The sequence below is a fragment of the Aethalodelphis obliquidens genome, unplaced genomic scaffold (genome assembly GCF_003676395.1).
Source record: "Aethalodelphis obliquidens isolate GAN/ISIS:26980383/991018 unplaced genomic scaffold, ASM367639v1 scaffold5, whole genome shotgun sequence".
Taxonomy (NCBI): domain Eukaryota; kingdom Metazoa; phylum Chordata; class Mammalia; order Artiodactyla; family Delphinidae; genus Aethalodelphis; species Aethalodelphis obliquidens.
In genome coordinates, this window is record NW_020837949.1 from 11214643 (window position 1) to 11233894 (window position 19252).

The window sequence follows — 19252 nt, forward strand, 5'->3', positions numbered from 1 at the left end:
AGCACCCAGTATGTGTGTTCCATCCAACCCTCCTTCCCTCCCTCCTTCCCTCTCCCTTGCTCATCCCTTATTTCCTTCCTTCTACAAAGTAATATATTCACAGAGTTCAAAAAATCAAAACAATGCTGAAAGGTCAGCATCAACCTATCTTTCTCCCACCTCCTGTTGTGGTCGTTACCAAACTATACATTTATCCAAATTCATTAATTATAAACCTAAATTGTGTGAATTTTACTTTATGTAAATTAAATCTCAACCTTTGAAAATATATTTGTTAAAATAGGACTTTAAAAAATAAATAATCTGAGATATAATCAGATTCATGTATAAGGATTGCAATTCAGCATTATTTGTTATTGGGAAGAGTAGAAATTATAGAACACTATACAATGGATTATTAACTAACCATTAAACATATTATGTTTCCAAGAATATTTAAGGACAAGGGAAAGCTCTTTGGGGATACTATTAAGTGAAACAAAATAGGATACTAATGGTGGTTCAATATGTTCCCAGTTTTGTTAAAAGAAAATATAGCTATATGTAGAAAATATTACATAAGAAGAAAGCCCCAAATGTCAGTAACAGGTAGATCTCTTGATTGTGGGGTACTGAGAGATGATTTTCAGGTATAAACTCTAATTTTCAAACTTCCTATCAAATTTTTTAAGAAGGCATATATTTCATTACCTTGCTTCACATGCAATTCAGAAATCACATTTAAAATCTTCCACATCTTTATGACACACAAATGCTTTTTTATTTAATAAGCAGAAAATATTTTAAAAATTCTAAGTCGTTAATAGATCACTTTTTTTCCACTTTCTTTTCTAATATTTCTGAAACATACACACACACATGCATGTGCAGTGTTGCCAATACCGTTGACCCTTGAACAACTTGAGGGTTTGGGTCATCCCTCTACACAGTTGAAAATCTACGTATAACTTACAGTCAGCCCCCTGTATCTTCGGTTCCGTATCCTTAGATTCAACCAACTACGAAACGTGCAGTACTGTGGTATTTAGTATTAAAAAAAAACCTGTGTAGAAGTGGACCTGCACAGTTCAAACCTATGTTGTTCAAGGGTCAACTGTACTTTTGAATTATGATTCTTCTTCATTGGATACTCTTTTAGATTACTTTTTCAACATTGCTGGATCTCTTATTTTTTTATTTTCATTTTAAAATTATTAAATCATAAACCCACAATACAACTCTCTTTTCACCTTTGCACATTATTTTCCCCACTCATTCATAATTTTGCTCCCTTGTCATCTTAGTATACATGCTATCTTGAATTCTGCTCATAAACTTTTTCATTCTATGTAATCTTTAAAATTATACTTGATTCATTTTATGCAAATGCCAGTGTATATACCTCATTTATTTAATCATTTGCCTACTGTTGAAGATTTGGATCATTCTTTAGTCTTCTTGTAATTATGTAATACTGTATAACATTATCATCAACGCATTTTCAGCAATACTAGACACCAACATGCTTCTATTAGAATTCAAGAAGGAAGATTATTTCCATCACAGGCTGTCAGGTTCACATTGAAAGTCCCTGTGGGTTTAGTTACTCTGCCCAAATATCTTATTTATTTTTAAACCCATATTTGAACATGCGAGAGTGAATTAAGATAGCTTTAACCTTGCTACTTGTGCATTTCTTACTAAATTAAATTCTAAAGAAGAGATTAGGATGAACCTTCCAAGAATAAACTGTCCACAGGTCTTATCAAGATGAATCAAATTTTTATCAGAAGAAGTTACTAATTTTATGATGGAAAAATAAAACCCTAAATAATAAAACCAGATGATCTACTTAGCCTGGTGAGAATACCTGCAGATATCAGGACACAAGTCTCATAGTCACGGCCCTCACTTGCTGCCTGGAAAGCACCATGATCTGCACTTAGAGCACTGGCCACCATGTTGTCTCTATGGCCACACTGCCTGTACTCTGTTCCCTGAACAATTTCTAATCTTCCATCCGCTTATCCTCGGAGGTCTCCACTGTATCTCCAGATCTGAGGGCAATGGCTATTGTACTTTAAATGCAGAACCAGTCCCACCTTCTTTCTATTAAGTATTTCATTTGAACAAACACTGGATCCATTGTCATAAACACAGCCTCATTTCAAGACTCAGGATTCTAGTAAGAGAATTCATATCTACTGGGAAAAGCACAGATTTTAGTGGAGGCCAAATTTAGTAAGTTCCCAAGCTCTGTCTGGTGCTTGCTCTAAAACCTTGAGCCATAAGTAAGCCTCATCTCTAAAGTAGGATTAATAATGACTACCTTTAAGGGTGGTTGTGAGGATTAAATGAATTAAGAAACATGTTCAAAGTACCTAAAACACTTTCATTATTTTGACATCAGCCTTCAGGCTGTGGTAATGTAAGTGTATGAGGTAATGAATATCATTTCCAAACATTGAAAATTACTTGGCAGCCATCATTATGCTGCTTTGCCCCAAGTCATGTACGTTTCTCCAGTTGTATAAGCTACTGATTTTTTTTTTTTTTTTTTGGCTGTATGCGGGCCTCTCACTGTTGTGGCCTCTCCTGTTGCGGAGCACAGACTCCCGACGCACAGGATCAGCGGCCATGGCTCACGGGCCCAGCCGCTCCGCAGCACGTGGGATCTTCCCGGACCGGGGCACGAACCCGTGTCCCCCGCATCGGCAGGCGGACTCTCGACCACTGCGCCACCAGGGAAGCCCAGCTATTGATATTTTAACTGGTATTTTTCCTACTTCATCCACCAAACTGAGGCAGCAGCATCATGATGGACTGCCATGTTTCACCCTCTTTCTACATTTAACAAAACAGGGACTAGACACTGAATTGGCTTTACCGATAAAAGGACTTGATGCTGATTAAACATATCATTAGATAACCGATCTGAGGGAGGTTTGGGGAGAATCAACCACAATAGTTTAATCTGTTTTACGGCTAAGAAGGCCCTTGTCTCATTTTAACACAAATCTCAGGCTTCTGTTAGAGTTCTAGTTCTATGTGTGTTCATTCATCCATTCATTTAGCCAGCAATTTATTCGGTATATGCTATGTCTCAGGCTTTATTTCTTATTTCAAAAAAATGATTTCCAAAGGTCTGAGAATTAGAAGAGCAGAAACGTCTCCAATAACCAGGCCTGGAGGAAGTCACAAAAACCAAGTAACTGTTGTAGGAAGAGGGCTTGTGATATCAATGTTCGGTAGAACCTGGAAACCTGGGCTCGCTGCCAGCAACTGCACGCCGTGACCTTAGCGTGTGCTTTCAACTCTCTTTCTCCCTCTAAATGGGAAGTGCTGGAGTAGAAGGTCCTTGCCCTCATTTCAGCCATTACTCCATTGAGACTGGTTTTCAGTCTTCAGTAATCCCTGTATATTCACGGTCATCAGAGATGCAGAGAAAGCACGTCGAACAGTGGTCATGCTCTGAAATGTCCACGTGCTCCAAATTCCTTGGCTTGAAAACACCCCTGTGAAACCTGAATTGGCAAACGTTATCTAAATTGATGCCGTATGTATATATATATATGTATATAGACATCTCTACTGCATTTTGAAAGATGGCCAAGGGATATTATATAGAAAAGTCTTTGAATTTCAGATTATGAAGATTTCAGGATTTTGAAAATTGACTACTTCAAATGAGCCGAAATGCAACAAGAGAACCGCCAAATTCCTGAAGATAATCAGCGTGTATGTGACTCCCCAAGTTTGGAAAACAAAAATACCTGAACAGATGTTAATAAGCTTATTTGTAACAAGGACTCACAAGTCTTTGGAGGTCATTGCTAGGATAGATAGAATGCTAACTGCAAATGTTGGTCAGGGTCATGGCCCTGCGAGATGGGGTGAGCATGCCTACCTAACTCTGAGCGTCTTACTACAGTCCTAGCCATGTCTAGTAGAATTGTATTAACTGGTTCTCACAAAATAAATTAGAAGTTTTTAGAGAGTGAATTCAAGTGGGAAGATATGCCACTTTAGAAGAGAAATTGCTAAGTCACAATTCAGTTTTCCTTTTTATGCACATTTTCCTTTTTTCAATTTCAAAATAATATGCTTACAGGAAAAAAGAGAAATAGTCCCAAAGTATACAAAGTAAAAAGTGAAAGATCTTCGTCCTCCACCTCTGCCTCTTACTAATTCTTCCCAGAGGTAATCACTGCTTACAGTTTGGACTGTATCTTTTTTGATGCTAACGCTACATGAACTCTTTCAGAAAATAAGAGGAGAGGAAAGTTTTTGTAACTTATTAAAACATTATTTCTCTGATGCTAAAACCAGAAAAAGACATTGCAAGACAAGAAAACTACAGAACAATGTCCCTCATGAACATAGATACAAAAATTCTTAATAAAATATTGTAAGTAGACTGCAATATATAAAAAGGATACTACATCATGACCAAGTAAGGCTTATTCTAGGAATGCTTGGCTGGTTTAACATTCAAATATCAAATTAATTATTCTGTTAATACAGAATAAATGAGAAAAACCATATATATTCAATAGATGTACACAGACCAAAAAAAACCTTTGACAAAATTCAGTGTCAAATCATGACAAAATTTCAGCCTACTAGAAATAAAAGGGAACTTCTTCAGTGTGATGAGTCCTCTTTGAAAAACCTAAAGCTAAGAACATACTTAATGGTGAAATACCCTGAGATTGAGAACAAGGCAAGGAAGGATAGCTGTTTTCACAAATGATGATTAATCCCTGTTCTTCTGTTTTCTTGATCTTCTCTTTCACACATGTGCAGTTACAGACTCTTCTGTTCTCTTGGGTTTCTGATCAATCTGATTTCATTTGATTTATATTTCCTATAAATTCCTCCTGTCCCAGCTTGCTGATTGTACCCTTCTTGAAATATAGTGTATCTAGTGCTATCATGATTTTATTGTCTTTTTTTAATAACTTTTGTTTCATTTCAGAACAGAGAGGGAAAAGAAAAGTAAAAATCCAATTCAAGTTTTTTTATGAAACATTTATCTCCCCCTGCATACAAGCCATGGCTGTCAGAAATAACAGACAGGTCTCTGACGATGCTTCCAACTCAGCAGGGAGCATCTAGGGTCCTGCTAGTGACGCAGTGTCTGGGTCTCAACTTTGCACATTCAGTATTGCTCATCTTGTCGTAACAGGCTAATGTACAAACCTTGATACCAATGTAAATCACCTCTTCACTGACTACACTTGTAAAACAATTAATTGCATGAAATTTATGAACAGAACTCGTGATAAGAACTAAAACACAAAGCACCGAACTAATCTCCCCGTGCTATGCTGCTGCTTCCCACCAGACAACTATTTTACATTCAGTAGTATATGTATGTCGATGCTACTCTCACTTCACCCCAGCTTCCCCGTCCCACTCCAAGCCCTCAAGTCCATTCTCTACATCTGTGTCATTATTCCTGTCCTGCCCCTAGGTTTTTCATAACCTTTTTTTTTTTTTTAGATTCCATATATATGCGTTAGCATACGGTATTTGTTTTTCTCTTTCTGACTTACTTCAGTCTGTATGACAGACTCTAGGTCCATCCACTTCACTACAAGTAACTCAGTTTCGTTTCTTTTTATGGCTGAGTAATATTACATTGTATATATGTGCCACACCTTCAATAAAGATCTATTTTAAAAAAAGAACTAAAACATTTTCTATTTAATTTTGTATGCATAAAGTACTTAAATTTAAAAACGAATGTTTTTTGCTTTAGAATCAGCAAATTAAAGATGTACTAGGATGTTGCTAGAGAAATATAAATGTCACAAAAAAATAGAAGATTTTGGTTTTCCTGGCCAGTGACTTCTTTCTTTAGGCAAGTAAAGATCCTGGGAAGTACTATTATTATCACAAGGTTGTTTGGTAAATTTGGAATCAGGGCACGAACAGCTAGTTGAATGATTTTAATGGCTAGTGCTTCAAGGAGGCGGAGAGTCATCTTGTAGGGTGATACCTTTATCTTCAGGAAAAGTATGTACCTGCTAAGAGGACTATAGTTTCCCCATCAGTTAATTACAGCTCTGCCAACCACAGAGAGTACAACACAAATACTGTAAATTTTTCAGTGTTTCCTTACAACTGCCTCCGACCATACAGCTGCCAGAGATTTACCTAACGAGAGTGACTTAACCAGCTCTGGGACCTCAAGCTTAGAGATCACTCTACCTCTTAACCCCTCATAATCCCACTACCTAGGGCTGCTTCCCCCATTTTGGGGGTTATAGGTGTCCTGAAAGTCTTATAGGAGTTTGTTACCCTAAGATAGGAACAGGTGGTGATGAGAAAAACCTTATAGCACAGATGTGTATCACCCCTGTTGGGCCGGCAACAAATGTGTGGGATTCTGGGTGTAGGCGGTCAATCCTCTTGGGTTCACGTAACAGGAGGGCCCCACTAGAGTCGAGGCCGGTCAGCTCCCTGCCCCACCTTTTGAGATAACAGTGATTCTTCACTAACGCCACTGACTGACTCAGCTCTCTGTTGACTTTATTTGTAGAAAATTCGATGCATGACATTATAAACAAGCCTCCTTATAAGAATGAAACCATGATTTTCCATTCAGTTCTTTGTATAGTGTTTAAAAGGCTGAAACAAACACTTAAACCCAGTATATTTAAGATATGGTATTGGGTACACCCAGCAGGACTTCTTTCGAGATTTCCTTTGGAGGGTTTGCACACAGAGAAAGAGCAGAATTAATGCTGAGTGCCTCTGTCTTCCCTCCAACAAGTCTCCATACCCAGTGAGGCCGGGTCTGCCCACTTTGTTCTCCCAGTTCCCGTGTAAGAGCTAAAAATGGTATTAGTAAGTCTGACACTTGCTATGTGCTGGGTGCTGTTCTGAGTGCTTTGTAATAGAGAACACGTGTGTCTTTTGCAGTTGTGAAGACGATCTCTCCGAGGACAGAGATGAACTCCTGCACGGGATTTCTGAGCTGGACATCAGCAACTCGGACTGTTTCCCGTCCCAGCTGCTAGTGCACGGGGCTTTAGCCTTTCCCCTGGGGCTAGATTCCTACCATGGCTGTGTCATAGCGGCTGCCCGCTACGGCCGGGGCCGGGTGGTTGTGACTGGCCACAAGGTCCTTTTCACCGTTGGTAAACTGGGCCCCTTTCTGCTCAATGCTGTGCGCTGGCTGGACGCAGGCCGTAGAGGCAAGGTCGTGGTGCAGACAGAACTGAGGACTCTGAGTGGGCTGCTTGCAGTGGGGGGCATAGACAGCAGCATTGAGCCCAATCTGACCAGCGATGCCAGTGTCTATTGCTTTGAGCCTGTGAGTGATGTGGGAGTCAAGGAGTTGCAGGAGTTTGTAGCAGAGGGCGGGGGCCTGTTTGTTGGAGCCCAAGCCTGGTGGTGGGCCTTCAAGAACCCAGGAGTGTCCCCTTTGGCTCGGTTCCCAGGAAACCTCCTCCTCAACCCCTTTGGCATTAGCATCACCAGCCAAAGCCTCAACCCTGGGCCCTTTCGTACTCCTAAGGCAGGGATAAGGACCTATCACTTCCGTTCCACCCTGGCCGAGTTCCAGGTTATAATGGGCAGGAAGAGAGGGAACGTGGAGAAGGGCTGGTTGGCGAAGCTGGGACCGGATGGCGCAGCCTTCCTGCAGATCCCCGCAGAGGAGATCCCTGCCTACATGTCGGTGCATCGGCTCCTAAGGAAGCTGCTGAGTCGCTATCGGCTCCCAGTAGCGACCCGAGAGAACCCTGTCATCAACGACTGCTGCAGGGGTGCTATGCTCTCCCTGGCCACTGGGCTGGCCCACTCTGGAAGTGACCTCTCTCTGTTAGTCCCAGAAATTGAGGATATGTACAGCAGCCCCTACCTGCGCCCCTCGGAATCTCCTATCACTGTTGAGGTCAACTGCAACAATCCAGGTAAGGAATGAGGGGTGGGAGCCTGGTGCGTGGGAACTGGAGGGCAATGGGTCGTGATGACTTCAGCAGCTCAGCTCCAGATCTTATCACCCCCAGGAGGCCATCTCCGTCCTCTGCCGTGCACTCTCAAGGAGATGGGGGTGGAGGTTTTAGGTGATGTTTGGAAGAGTAGAGCCAGGGCAGCACAGGCAGGAAGATGTGCAGAGCTCGTGAAGGGGCTCTGGAAGCTGGGTGGCGATGGAATCACGGAGGAAGGGTAACGTCTACTCTTCCTTTGCTTTTGGCAGGCACCAGGTATTGCTGGATGAGCACCGGGCTCTACATACCCGGGAGGCAAATTATAGAGGTCTCGCTGCCTGAAGCCGCTGCCTCTGCTGACCTGAAGGTAAGACATGCCCCATCTCACCACGTAACGTGGAACGCAAATACGGAAGCCAAATCCTCTTGCTTTCATAGTGGGCAACTCACCTGACCTTCCTACAAAACCAGCTGGCACTAAGGGCATGTACTTCTACCCCCTTAGTTGCCTAGGATGGAGCAGCTAAGGTGCAGAACAGCTAACTGATTGATTGAAATGTATGGATTTGATACATTTCAGTGCCCAGGACTCAAACCTAACCAGCTTCTGGCTCAAGTTTTGTGCTTTTAACTTATGTCATAGAGTGGGGAATAAGAAAGGTACCAGATGGCTGGTGCCCTAGCACACAGTCCAATAAATCTTAGCCCACGTTCCATCCCGTGTACATTTCACATCAAAGCATGAGGACCTTCTGACTCCGGCTTCTTCCCTGTGACACCATACACTGTTCCTAGCTTGCCCGGTCCGCGTCAGCTCTGTCACTTTCACATGCACACACCGTATTCACAACATTAAGCTGCCGTCCTGCTCTATCCCCCTTGTGGGTCATCGTGATGGTTAGCGTCTGTTTTGTGCCTGTATCTGTCCTGGAACTTGTGTAGCATAAACCCGGGAGAGCAGTCCCAGGATGCCTCTGAGGACAGGGGTGACTCCACCGGCGCAGGAATAGGGGCCTGGGAGAACAGGTGGACCTGAATCAATCTTCCACATCAGCCGGTCACGTTTTCTCCCACTGGGCCTCTCAGGTCAAAAGGCAGGATCCCCGCTGCCCGTTCCCAAAGCCAGAATCACCACGGGGGAATAGGCAGCCTGGGATTCTGGCTGTTACAGAGACAGCAGGGGACTCTGTGTGGAGTCGCCCACCTCAGAATTAGCATCTGGGCCACACCTGGTGCCCCTGCATCAGTGTCTCAGCGTGACCCTTTGTGGAGCTGTTTGACCCGCCCCGAGAGTGAATTTACACGATCTGGTCCATACGACCTTGAGGGATGATACAATTTCATGGGTTTAGCGTACAGGGCTTATAAATGGTGGGATGCCTGGACTTGCCTAGGGTCATGGCCCCGTGACCCTTCCTGTCCCCATGTCCTGGGTGCTCTCCCCTTTGGCTCATGCATGCCCCAGGGCCACTAGGTGGGGGATCTCTCTGCTCCAGGTGCAGATTGGCTGCCACACCGATGACCTGACCAGGGCCAGCAAGCTGTTCCGAGGCCCCCTTGTGATTAACCGCTGCTGCCTGGACAAGCCCACGAAGTCGATAACCTGCCTCTGGGGGGGCCTCCTGTACATCATTGTGCCGCAGGGCAGCAAGCTGGGCTCTGTGCCTGTCACGGTTAAGGGGGCTGTGCATGCTCCCTACTACAGGCTAGGTGAGTGGACGCCCTGGAGCGAACCCGAGGGACAGGGAGAGCTGGGGGTGAGGAGGTCACCTGGGGCTGCCTGGTATGGGAAGAGGGAGATTCGGATTGGTGGAGGGAAGGGAGGGAAGCTTCCTTACAGTCAGCTTTGAGGCTGAGGGGATAAAGACCAAACCGTATCCCATCCATGGGACCTTTGTACACGAAGGATAGAGCAGGTATGTGGTTGTTCATGGCATTGGTGTTCTCCTGCTGGGGTGCAAGTTGAACGTGTTAATGTCAGGGATTTGGGGAAACAAGTTTCAAGCGCTGTGGCCTGTCTTCCAGGGGAGACATCCCAGGAGGAATGGAAGAGGCGTATCCAGGAGAATCCAGGTCCCTGGGGAGAGCTGGCTACAGACAACATCATCTTGACGGTGCCAACCGCAAACCTTCGCACTCTGGAGAACCCTGAGCCGCTGCTACGCCTCTGGGACGAGGTGATGCAGGCCGTGGCCCGGCTAGGTGCTGAGCCTTTCCCCCTGCGTCTGCCTCAGAGGATTGTTGCCGACGTGCAGATCTCAGTTGGTGGGTGCCTGGGGCAAACCTCTGTGCATGCTGCCCCCCCTTAGGGCCTTCCTTCTTGCAACAGCCATGCAGTGGGCAGCCAGCAGGGTAGAAATGTTCTTATGGCAAAGCATATAAAATGTAATCCTTGCTATTTAAATGGAAAGGGAAAAAATGCGTCAAAAAAAAAAAAAGACTCGCTGTGTCCCCCAACAAAACACTGGAAACTACCTAAGTGCCCAACAGTTATGGACTGGTTCAGTAATGTATTGTGTATACCTTCAGTGGACATTAAGGAAGACATTTAAAGTCTTTAAAGATATTTTGATGGCATAAGGAAATATGATGAGGTTATGTGACACATAAAAAGCAGGCCGTAGAACTCTATGTACACAGTATGTTAAAATATGTAACAGTTTTAGTCAAGAGATGTTATCAAACAGTGGGAATGGTGCAGAAAATACATGCTGGGTTTTCACAGACTTCCATCAGGGGACTTCAAGGAGTCGATAAAACCGACCGAGGGCCTCTTCCTAGGTCACAGGTGTTGGGAGAAAGCACTGAATAAAGAGATCTTTGCCAGCAGGTCAAGAGGCCTGAAAAATGAAGGGTGTATAGAAATTAAAGAACCAAGGAAATCTCTCTGGACCTTAGTTTTCCTGGCTTATGTAGATGATCACAATAAGGTAGTGTCGACGTGGGCAATTCCATGTCTAAAGAATGAGAACCACAAGTTCTTAATTTTGAGAAAAGAGTATAATGATGGGTTCACACAGACAGAGCACTCTCAGAGAAACAGAAAAATTGAATAGTAACATGAACGGCGATCTGTAACCTGCCTCGGCTCCCATAGCCAGTCAGAGCGGCGATGAAAGCATTATTACAGAATGAGAGGGTAAGGAGGAAGGCCCGGGAGGCTCTGGGTTTTGCCTTTCTGAGCATTACAGGGTTCTGGAAGTCATGGGGTCAGCGGGGGCTGGGTGTTTTGGGAGATACAATAGAGAGAATAATTTTGTTAGATGGGTGGGGAGCACTCTAACCTCCTTTTCCCCCTCCTGCATTTCCCAGGCTGGATGCACGCAGGCTACCCCATCATGTGTCACCTGGAGTCGGTGCAGGAGCTCATCAGTGAGAAACTCATCAGAACCAAGGGGCTGTGGGGCCCTGTGCACGAGCTGGGCCGCAACCAGCAGCGACAGGAGTGGGAGTTCCCCCCGCACACCACCGAGGCCACCTGCAACCTGTGGTGTGTCTATGTGCACGAGACGGTCCTGGGCATCCCTCGAGGACGAGCCAATATCGCTCTGTGGCCCCCAGTTCGGGAGAAGAGAGTCAGAATCTACCTGGGCAAGGGTCCCAATGTGAAAAACTGGAACGCGTGGACGGCCCTGGAAACGTACTTACAGGTGCTGGGCCAGTGTGGGCGGTGGTGGGAGCCCCGCAGTGGGGACCCTGAGCAGATGGTAGCATGGTGCCCGGGGGACCTCCCGCTGACCCGCCTCCCACACCAGGTTGGGGAGGTCCTGACAGTGCCCAGGTGTGAAGGTGCTGGTTGAGGATGCTTCTCAGGGCATCACTTTGCACGGCCCTAAGGTGGACTTAATCGCCTCAGCCCCACCCTTCACCCCAGGACTCTGAAGAGATTTTTGAGAGTAGACAGAAAGCACTGAGAAAGGTTAAAAATTGGTAGAGGCAAATGTGATGCTAACAAACATAGTTGCTGTCACTGGCTTTAAGCCCAGACACGCCTGAGACTGGAGCCAAACCGCGCTGTTTAAATAGCTCCCTAAAGCTGAACACACCCCGACGCGCGCGCGCACACACGCGCGCACACACACACACACGCGCGCGCAATATGTGGGAAAGGAGCTGTTTTTTCCCTAGGCGAGTAAACCGTCTTCTTATTATGACCTGGCTGTGCCTCGGTTTCCACCTTATAAGCAAGCCAGGTTTCCTCACTGAACTGGACATGGGGGTGGCCTTTGCCTTTTAGTTATCACACAACACCCCAGTTCCAGCCCCCCGGTCCCTGGATCAGTTCCCAGCTCACTGTGGAGAGTTTCATCACCTTGGATTCTGGAACTCAGTCTCAGGCCAGCCACACTCTATTCTGGCCCTTCCACCTGCTGGAGTTCTCACTGCAGATCCCCTCCGCCACAAGAACGACGATGACACTGCTAGGAGACTGCTTTAACCTTGTCATCGGGACAGAAGTTCCTCCTCTGTGAAATCAAGTTGAGGTTGGAACTGCTTCCCTGGTGGCGCAGTGGTTAAGAATCCACGTGCCAATGCAGGGGACACGGGTTCGAGCCCTGGTCCGGGAAGATCCCACATGCCACAGAGCAACTAAGCCCATGCACCGCAACTACGGAGCCCGCGCTCCACAACAAGAGAAGCCACCGCAATGAGAAGCCCTCACACCAGAGCAAAGAGTAGCCCCCGCTTGCCGCAACTAGAGAAAGCCTGCGCACAGCAACAGAGACCCAGCACAGCCAAAAATAAACAAATTAACATGGGCTGTTTCCAACAGCCTCGGGACGGCTGCCTTTTCCCAAAATTATGCCTTACTCTTAATTCTAGCTACCTAGACTATACATTGTCTTCTGCTTCTACTGGACTCACCTTTTTTCCCAAAGGCCGTTTTTGGTCGCCTTGCAAATTGACATAGACCTACAGTTAGTGTGGATTATGTCAGGATACGGCTGGGAGTTCCCTACTTGTTGGGGTTTAACTTTGCAACTATGAAAAACAGTGGATTTTTTCACTTCAACCAATTTTAAATCCTCGTGTAATATCCTGTGACTACTTTCATGGTCTAGTGAGATAGGTGAATAATGATATTGGTAGTAAATCCTACAGTTTTCACCACAGCTGTCTTGAGTGTCTGCTTTGTGTTGAGCCCTGTGCCGGCTCAGAGGCCCTTCTCGTCGTCAGAACATGACAGTAGCACGTGAGGCTGGCAGGTAAAACAGCAGAGGGTCAGTGATAGACATGAAACTGGTGTTTAAGGGGTGAAACGCGTTAACTCATTTAGAGTGTTTGTTGGGTCTCTTGTAGATCAGATGTCTCATCCTCCTCCTTCCTTCTCTTTCCAGCTCCAGGAGGCCTTTGGGTGGGAGCCGTTCATCCGTCTCTTCACTGAGTATAGGAACCAGACCAACCTGCCCACAGACAATGTCGACAAAATGAATCTGTGGGTGAAGATGTTCTCCCACCAAGTGCAGAAGAACCTGGCTCCGTTCTTTGAGGCCTGGGCCTGGCCGATCCAGAAGGAAGTGGCAACCAGCCTGGCCTATCTGCCTGAGTGGAAGGAAAATATTATGAAATTGTACCTCCTCACACAGATGTAAGGAGTGCCCAGCGAGGTGGCAGGTAGAGAGGTTTGGGGAGTTAGGCAGAGATGGGGATTCACTCCTCGACCTCTGCCTCTTAGGTTCTAGCCTTGCCCTCCCAAGCTCACTGCCCCTAGATCTTAGTCGTATCTCTGGGGAGTGGGTTCAGAACACAGAAAAAAGTGGAATCGTAATTCCTCAGGAGCAAAGCCTTCTGTTTATGAGCTCATTCCTCTGCTCTCAGCCATCAGATGCCCTCCTGACCCTGTGCTGGGCCAGTGCTGAGAGCTTTGGCCCCTGCTCCGATGCCAGCCCTTGGTTCACCATCGTGGGCCATAGCCCATAGAGGGTGGCTCTCACCCTGAGGACTCCCTGGGCTTTTATTTTGATCATTTCCCCAAAAACCTGACCATAGAACCCAACTGAAATACTAATTTACCATGATATTCAGACAGCTCCCTGATGACTCATATATTTTATGTCTTAGGTAGTTTTCCAAAAGCTGTCTGGTGTATTACGAAGAGCCCATAACTAGGGTTAGCTCTTGGGAAAGTCGTTTTATCTCTGAACTCCCATTTCTTTGTGTGTAAGGTGAGGGTAAAGATCCCTGCCTCACAGGGTTGTGGGTGAAGACAGACCGGTCATTCTGAGGATTGTGGATACTGGGCATGCACTCTAAGGGGTGGTTTTATTTCATGATGGTCCACAGAGTAGTGAGTTTCCTACTCCCCATTCTCCTCCCACAGCCCAGGGGTTAAGGTCATCATCTCTCACAGTTGACTTACCATATCCAAGTTCTGCTTCTTTCACCAGTTAGTTATATGACTCTGGGCAAGCTCCTGAACTTCTCTGTGACTCAATTTCCTCATCTATAAAATGGGATCTATTTCATAGGACTATTGTGAGGATTAAATTTTAGTGCCTCTAAAAGTGACAGTACCTGGCATTTAGTAGGTACTGAGAAATTGTCAGCTGCCACTGTTACTGTCAAATTAACTCAGTATCATTTTAGATCAGGACTGCACTTTCAAATGGCATTTACAGATGCAGTGGATTAACCCTATCCCATCCTACACTTTTATACACTGACTCTGAAAGGGTTCTGGTATATTGCCCTATGATCTAAAGGAAGGTCTCTATATTTATAGTGGGGTTTTAAAAGCTGCTTGGGGTTTGGTCTCCTTCTTCAATTCCATCTTTCAGGTAAAATCCCTTCTTTGATTAAGAGTGGAAGTCGCTTGAAAACCAGAACAATTCCATGAGGATGTTCATCCTTAGCAAACAAGGAGCATCCGGCTGAGTGATTGGTGTTTATATTTCCGCAGTGACACAGATTCCTGTCGCTGTTTGGCAGATAAAGTCCATGCACAAATAGAACCTTTACACTGGAACAAGATAACTGGATGCAACTGACCCAAATTTCATTTAATTACAGTACATTCAGAGATTTTTAACTTTTCTTCCAGTCTTATTCAGAACCTCCCAATTCTTCGTAGTTTCAGCTAGAGTTGGGGCTCCAGGATTAATGCTGTGTACATCCAGCCAGTTTTCCTTTAGCTCACTTCTTTTGATTTAGTTGCTTTAATGCACTGTTTTATTTGCTTAATTGGGAATTGGATGGATGCACAGACAATAAGATTTGACCTAGACAATGTTTTTCTTTCGATTCTTTTATTGTGTCATTTCTTAATACTAGAATTATTTTCCCTTATTTCATGAGTATCTATCATCCAGGTACTTCAAACGTAGATGTTAAATATTCATTCAGCATTGAAAATAATTGCTATCAATTAGTGGGTTGTTGAGTATGTGCCAAGTATATAGACTGTTTCATTTAATCTTCACAGTAACCTATGGAATGGAAACTGAACAGCTCCCATTTTTCAAATGAGTGAACTGAATTTTATGGAGATTGGGTAAATTGCCTAAGCCTTTATTGGTAATAAGTGATAGATCTGGGATCTGAACCCAGGCATTCTGAATACAAATGAGTTGTAGTAACTACAGTGCTTTGAACAAGCAAATAAATGAGGAAATGAAGAAATGAACCAGCAAACAGAAGGAACTTTATGTCCCTCCTCGCCAGCACTTTGGCTGTTTTTACTTAGCTCTCATCTAATTTTATCAGAACAGAAAGTCCTTTTGTTTACCCCAAATGCCAGTTCAAAGGAAGACTCTGAGGTAGGCTCCTGAGGTGCTCCCAATGGACGGTGCTGGGATGGTCCCTTCAGTACGGTCCCAGTCATCTGGGTTCCGGGATCTTCGGGTTTCAGTCCTTATCTCCAGGGCACCATGAAAGCATTCTACTAGCTTATTGGATTTTGAACGATGGGCTATTTTGGTAAAGTGTCTGACTCCCAAAAGTCTCAGACATTGTATGTTTTCAGAAAGAAAATTAGATCCTCAGTCATTTAGAACAATTTTTATACCCATTCTTGCCCTCCTTAGTCCATTTTCAGCAGTACAGCCCCGGGGACCTTTTAAAAATATCGAGTTATCCATGTCACTCCCCTGTCTAAAAGCTTCCAATGGGACTTTGAATTTAAGATGATGAACTGAACATGTAAGTTTACTTCCCTCCCTCCCCAGGCCCCACTGAAACCGAAGTCAAGAAATGTAAAAGAGAATTGACACATCTCAGCAAAGAAAACTGAAGGAATTTGGTTATAATTGAAGAAGATCTCAACACATTTCTGGAAGAGAGAAAGTGGAAGAAGTGATAATGAAAGAGTGCAGCTCCTTTCAGACGGAATATAAGCTGATCTGAACATGTAACCCCAAAGAGATTTGGGCACCTGAAAAGTCTGTCTGCTGAAGAATTATGTCAGGTGTGAAATTGAACCCCATCTCATTCTACCCCAACCTTTGCACAGAATACAGGCAACCTACCACTGGTTTCTGTTAAGTCTGTTGTTGTTGTTGTTCATTGTTGTTGTTTGTGTAAAGGAATCGAATAAACTGCTTGAGGAAAGGTAGGAGTTGGTGCTCCAAAATAAATTTCTGTTTTGGGGAAAAAAGTGAGCCCCTAGCAGTTAGTTCTCTACAGATGGCTGAGATCCCTACTCAAGTAACCAAGTGATTTTAGTCACAGAAAGGCTTACTGGAGAAGCAGACAGACCACACAATGGCAGAGGGAACCCACAGCAGCTCCTATAAAAAGTTATACTGATTCTTCAGTGCAAATGGTCAGCTGGGAATTCCCAGACATTGAGCCTTAGGGGTTGGGGGAGGGACCAGGGGAGCAGCATGTGAGAAAAATAAACAATCAGGAGATTTGAAAAATATAACAGACTCTAGGGGCAACAGATAACATGGAAGAAAATGACTTAAATATCTTCGGAGACATCTAAGGTGCATTTGTAAGATAAAAACAGGATGCTACAAAGAAAGGGAAAACCCTGAAAATAAGAGGAGCCCTTAAATTGAAATAGGACTGCCAAAAATATTTAGTAGACAGGCTGTAAAATAAGGTTGAGGGAATCTCCCTAGATATAGAGCAAAAAGAAATAGAAAATATAAAGAGAGGAAAGAGACACAGACAATATCTAACTGTTATGAGTTTCTGGAAGAGAACACAGGAAATGTTGTGAAGAAAAGAAAATTGAACAGAAATAAGTCTCCAAATTGAGAGGACCCTATACAACCTACATCTAGACATAATCTTGTGAAATTCTGGATATATATTAAGGATAGAGTGAAGATACTGAAAGTGCCAAGAGAAAAAAATAAAATTAGGTCATCATAATTAGCTCAACTAAAAAGGGATGAGAACTAGACTGGGAGCCGATTTTTCATCATCAACACAATGCTAGAAGCCAATAGAGAAGTGTCTTCACACATGGAAAATCTTTGTACCCAGAATTCCATAGCAAGCCAAACTGTCAAGAGTCAAGTCGAAAGGAATTTTCCGACATGCGAGTTTTCAGAAAGTCTACCCTCTTAGCACCTGGAAAGGAAGTTCTCTCTCACCTACTGAGGAAGTTCTCCGGCAAAATGAGAATGAAAATCGGGAAAGAGAAAGAAATGGAATCCAGAAAACAGTGGACCTCACCCAGGATGGCTGACTCCAGAGTGACCATTATCCAATAGGATAGCTCACTCCAGAGTGACAGTTATCCAATAGGATAGCTCACTCCAGAGTGACCATTATCCAATAGGATAGCTCACTCCAGAGTGACAGTTATCCAACAGGAAGGCTCACTCCAGAGTGACAGTTATCCAACAGGAAGGCTCACTTCAGAGTGACAGTTATCCAATAGGATGGCTCACTCTAGAGTGACAGGTATCCAATAGGATGGCTCACTCTAGAGTGACAGTTATCCAAGAGCCCCATTTCAGATGAGAGTACACAGTTTCAGGCTCTCTGGGGAGAATATGCATTCTGTGCCATAGATATCCTTGAGAAGCTGGAATGTTTGAGAATATGGAGGAGACACATTCTTTAGTAAACAAGAGAACAAAACAGAAATGTCAAATTCAGGTTCAATTATGAGACAATAATTTAAAAAATCATGGAATGTAAGAAGAGACTCATTTTGATATTGGCAGTAGGTACATTTCATTTCAAGTGACACAGGAAACATGACATTGGATATGTTTGGAAGAAAATATCCCAGCTTCTACTTAGCTCCCAGTAAACAGTATTTACAAAGCCAAAATAATGTAGATACTATCGATTGGTATTCAGTGTTCTGATTAGCCTATAGGTAAAACATGAGAGGCTTAATCTTTTATTCAGAAATAAAAGGGAAAGTAATCCTGAAAAGGAAAAAGAAAGCAGAAAGAGGCTGAGAATTAGTTGGGGGAAGAGAGGTGGAGGGAAGAGTAGAATTACTTACCTATTCCAAATGGGGATGAAAAGATAAAGTCTACAGTTAATGGAACAAGGACTAAAGGATTGTTACTGTTCAAAACTATAAACCAATAGAAGTATTAAAAATGACATCTATCAAAAATTTGGAAAAGGATAGGCAAATGAAAGGTGGGAATAGTGTAAGTTAAATCCTTATCTTTTGTAATGGGGGATTATTAAAGATTGTCTAAAGTTAATAAGTCAAGAAATTATTGTTCAAACATTATTTAATGTTAGGAAGTTAGTTAACAGAATATCTAAAAATAGAAACTGTTAAACGCATTGCCTCTAGGGTATGGGACTAGGGTTAAAAGGGTGGGGTGGGAAACTGTTTTTCATTTTAAGTCCTTCTGTACTATTTAATTTTTTACCTTGTGCATGTATTACTTTGAAAATTTTTTAATAAACTTAAATAAAAACCCTTCAATGGCTTCATATTAACTAAGATACAGTCCAATCAAAACACTTAAAATGGCTTATAAGGCCCTCAAGTATTTGGATCCACCCGGTGTGTCCAAGGCTCATCACATCTCCCCATCACTCTCTAGTTCTAACCGCACTAAATACCCTCCAGCTATTCAGACACACTTCCCCTTCTCTTGTTTCTACAGGTGTTCCACAGAAGACAAATCCTGTCCCCATCTCACCATGTGTCTGCTGATTCAGCTTACTGTCTAGCAGGTTTTCAATATCTGTTGAGTGAATGAATGTGCAACAGGGTGTTCATGAAAATCACCAACTAGTGTTCTTTCCCAAGAAGGCACATGATGTTTGTCTCTATTCCAGGAGCATTTCAAGACCATGATGTACGCTTTCCTGAACTATTCATTTCACAGTTTTGATAAGTTTTAGTCATATACGAGACCAGGTGATGTCAGAGGATTTCTATCCATCTGTTAGTC

At 43.8% G+C, this 19252-nt stretch overlaps 1 protein-coding gene across 7 annotated transcripts in view; it reads left to right on the forward strand.

The window, feature by feature from the left end:
• TCAF1 (TRPM8 channel associated factor 1) overlaps nt 1-17999 on the forward strand; it is a 47201-nt gene extending 29202 nt beyond the window's left edge. For 6 of the 7 annotated variants that reach the window (XM_027101638.1, XM_027101639.1, XM_027101641.1 and 3 more), the window contains 7 exons: nt 6910-7904; nt 8192-8289; nt 9419-9632; nt 9948-10187; nt 11235-11572; nt 13262-13512; nt 16088-17999. In XM_027101638.1, coding sequence (XP_026957439.1) covers nt 6910-7904; nt 8192-8289; nt 9419-9632; nt 9948-10187; nt 11235-11572; nt 13262-13512; nt 16088-16097 — 2146 coding nt within the window. In that variant the 3' untranslated portion in view covers nt 16098-17999. The remainder of the gene's footprint in view (nt 1-6909; nt 7905-8191; nt 8290-9418; nt 9633-9947; nt 10188-11234; nt 11573-13261; nt 13513-16087) is intronic. The other variant, XR_003431839.1, reaches the window with a different exon arrangement.
• The last annotated feature ends 1253 nt before the right edge of the window (nt 18000-19252 follow it).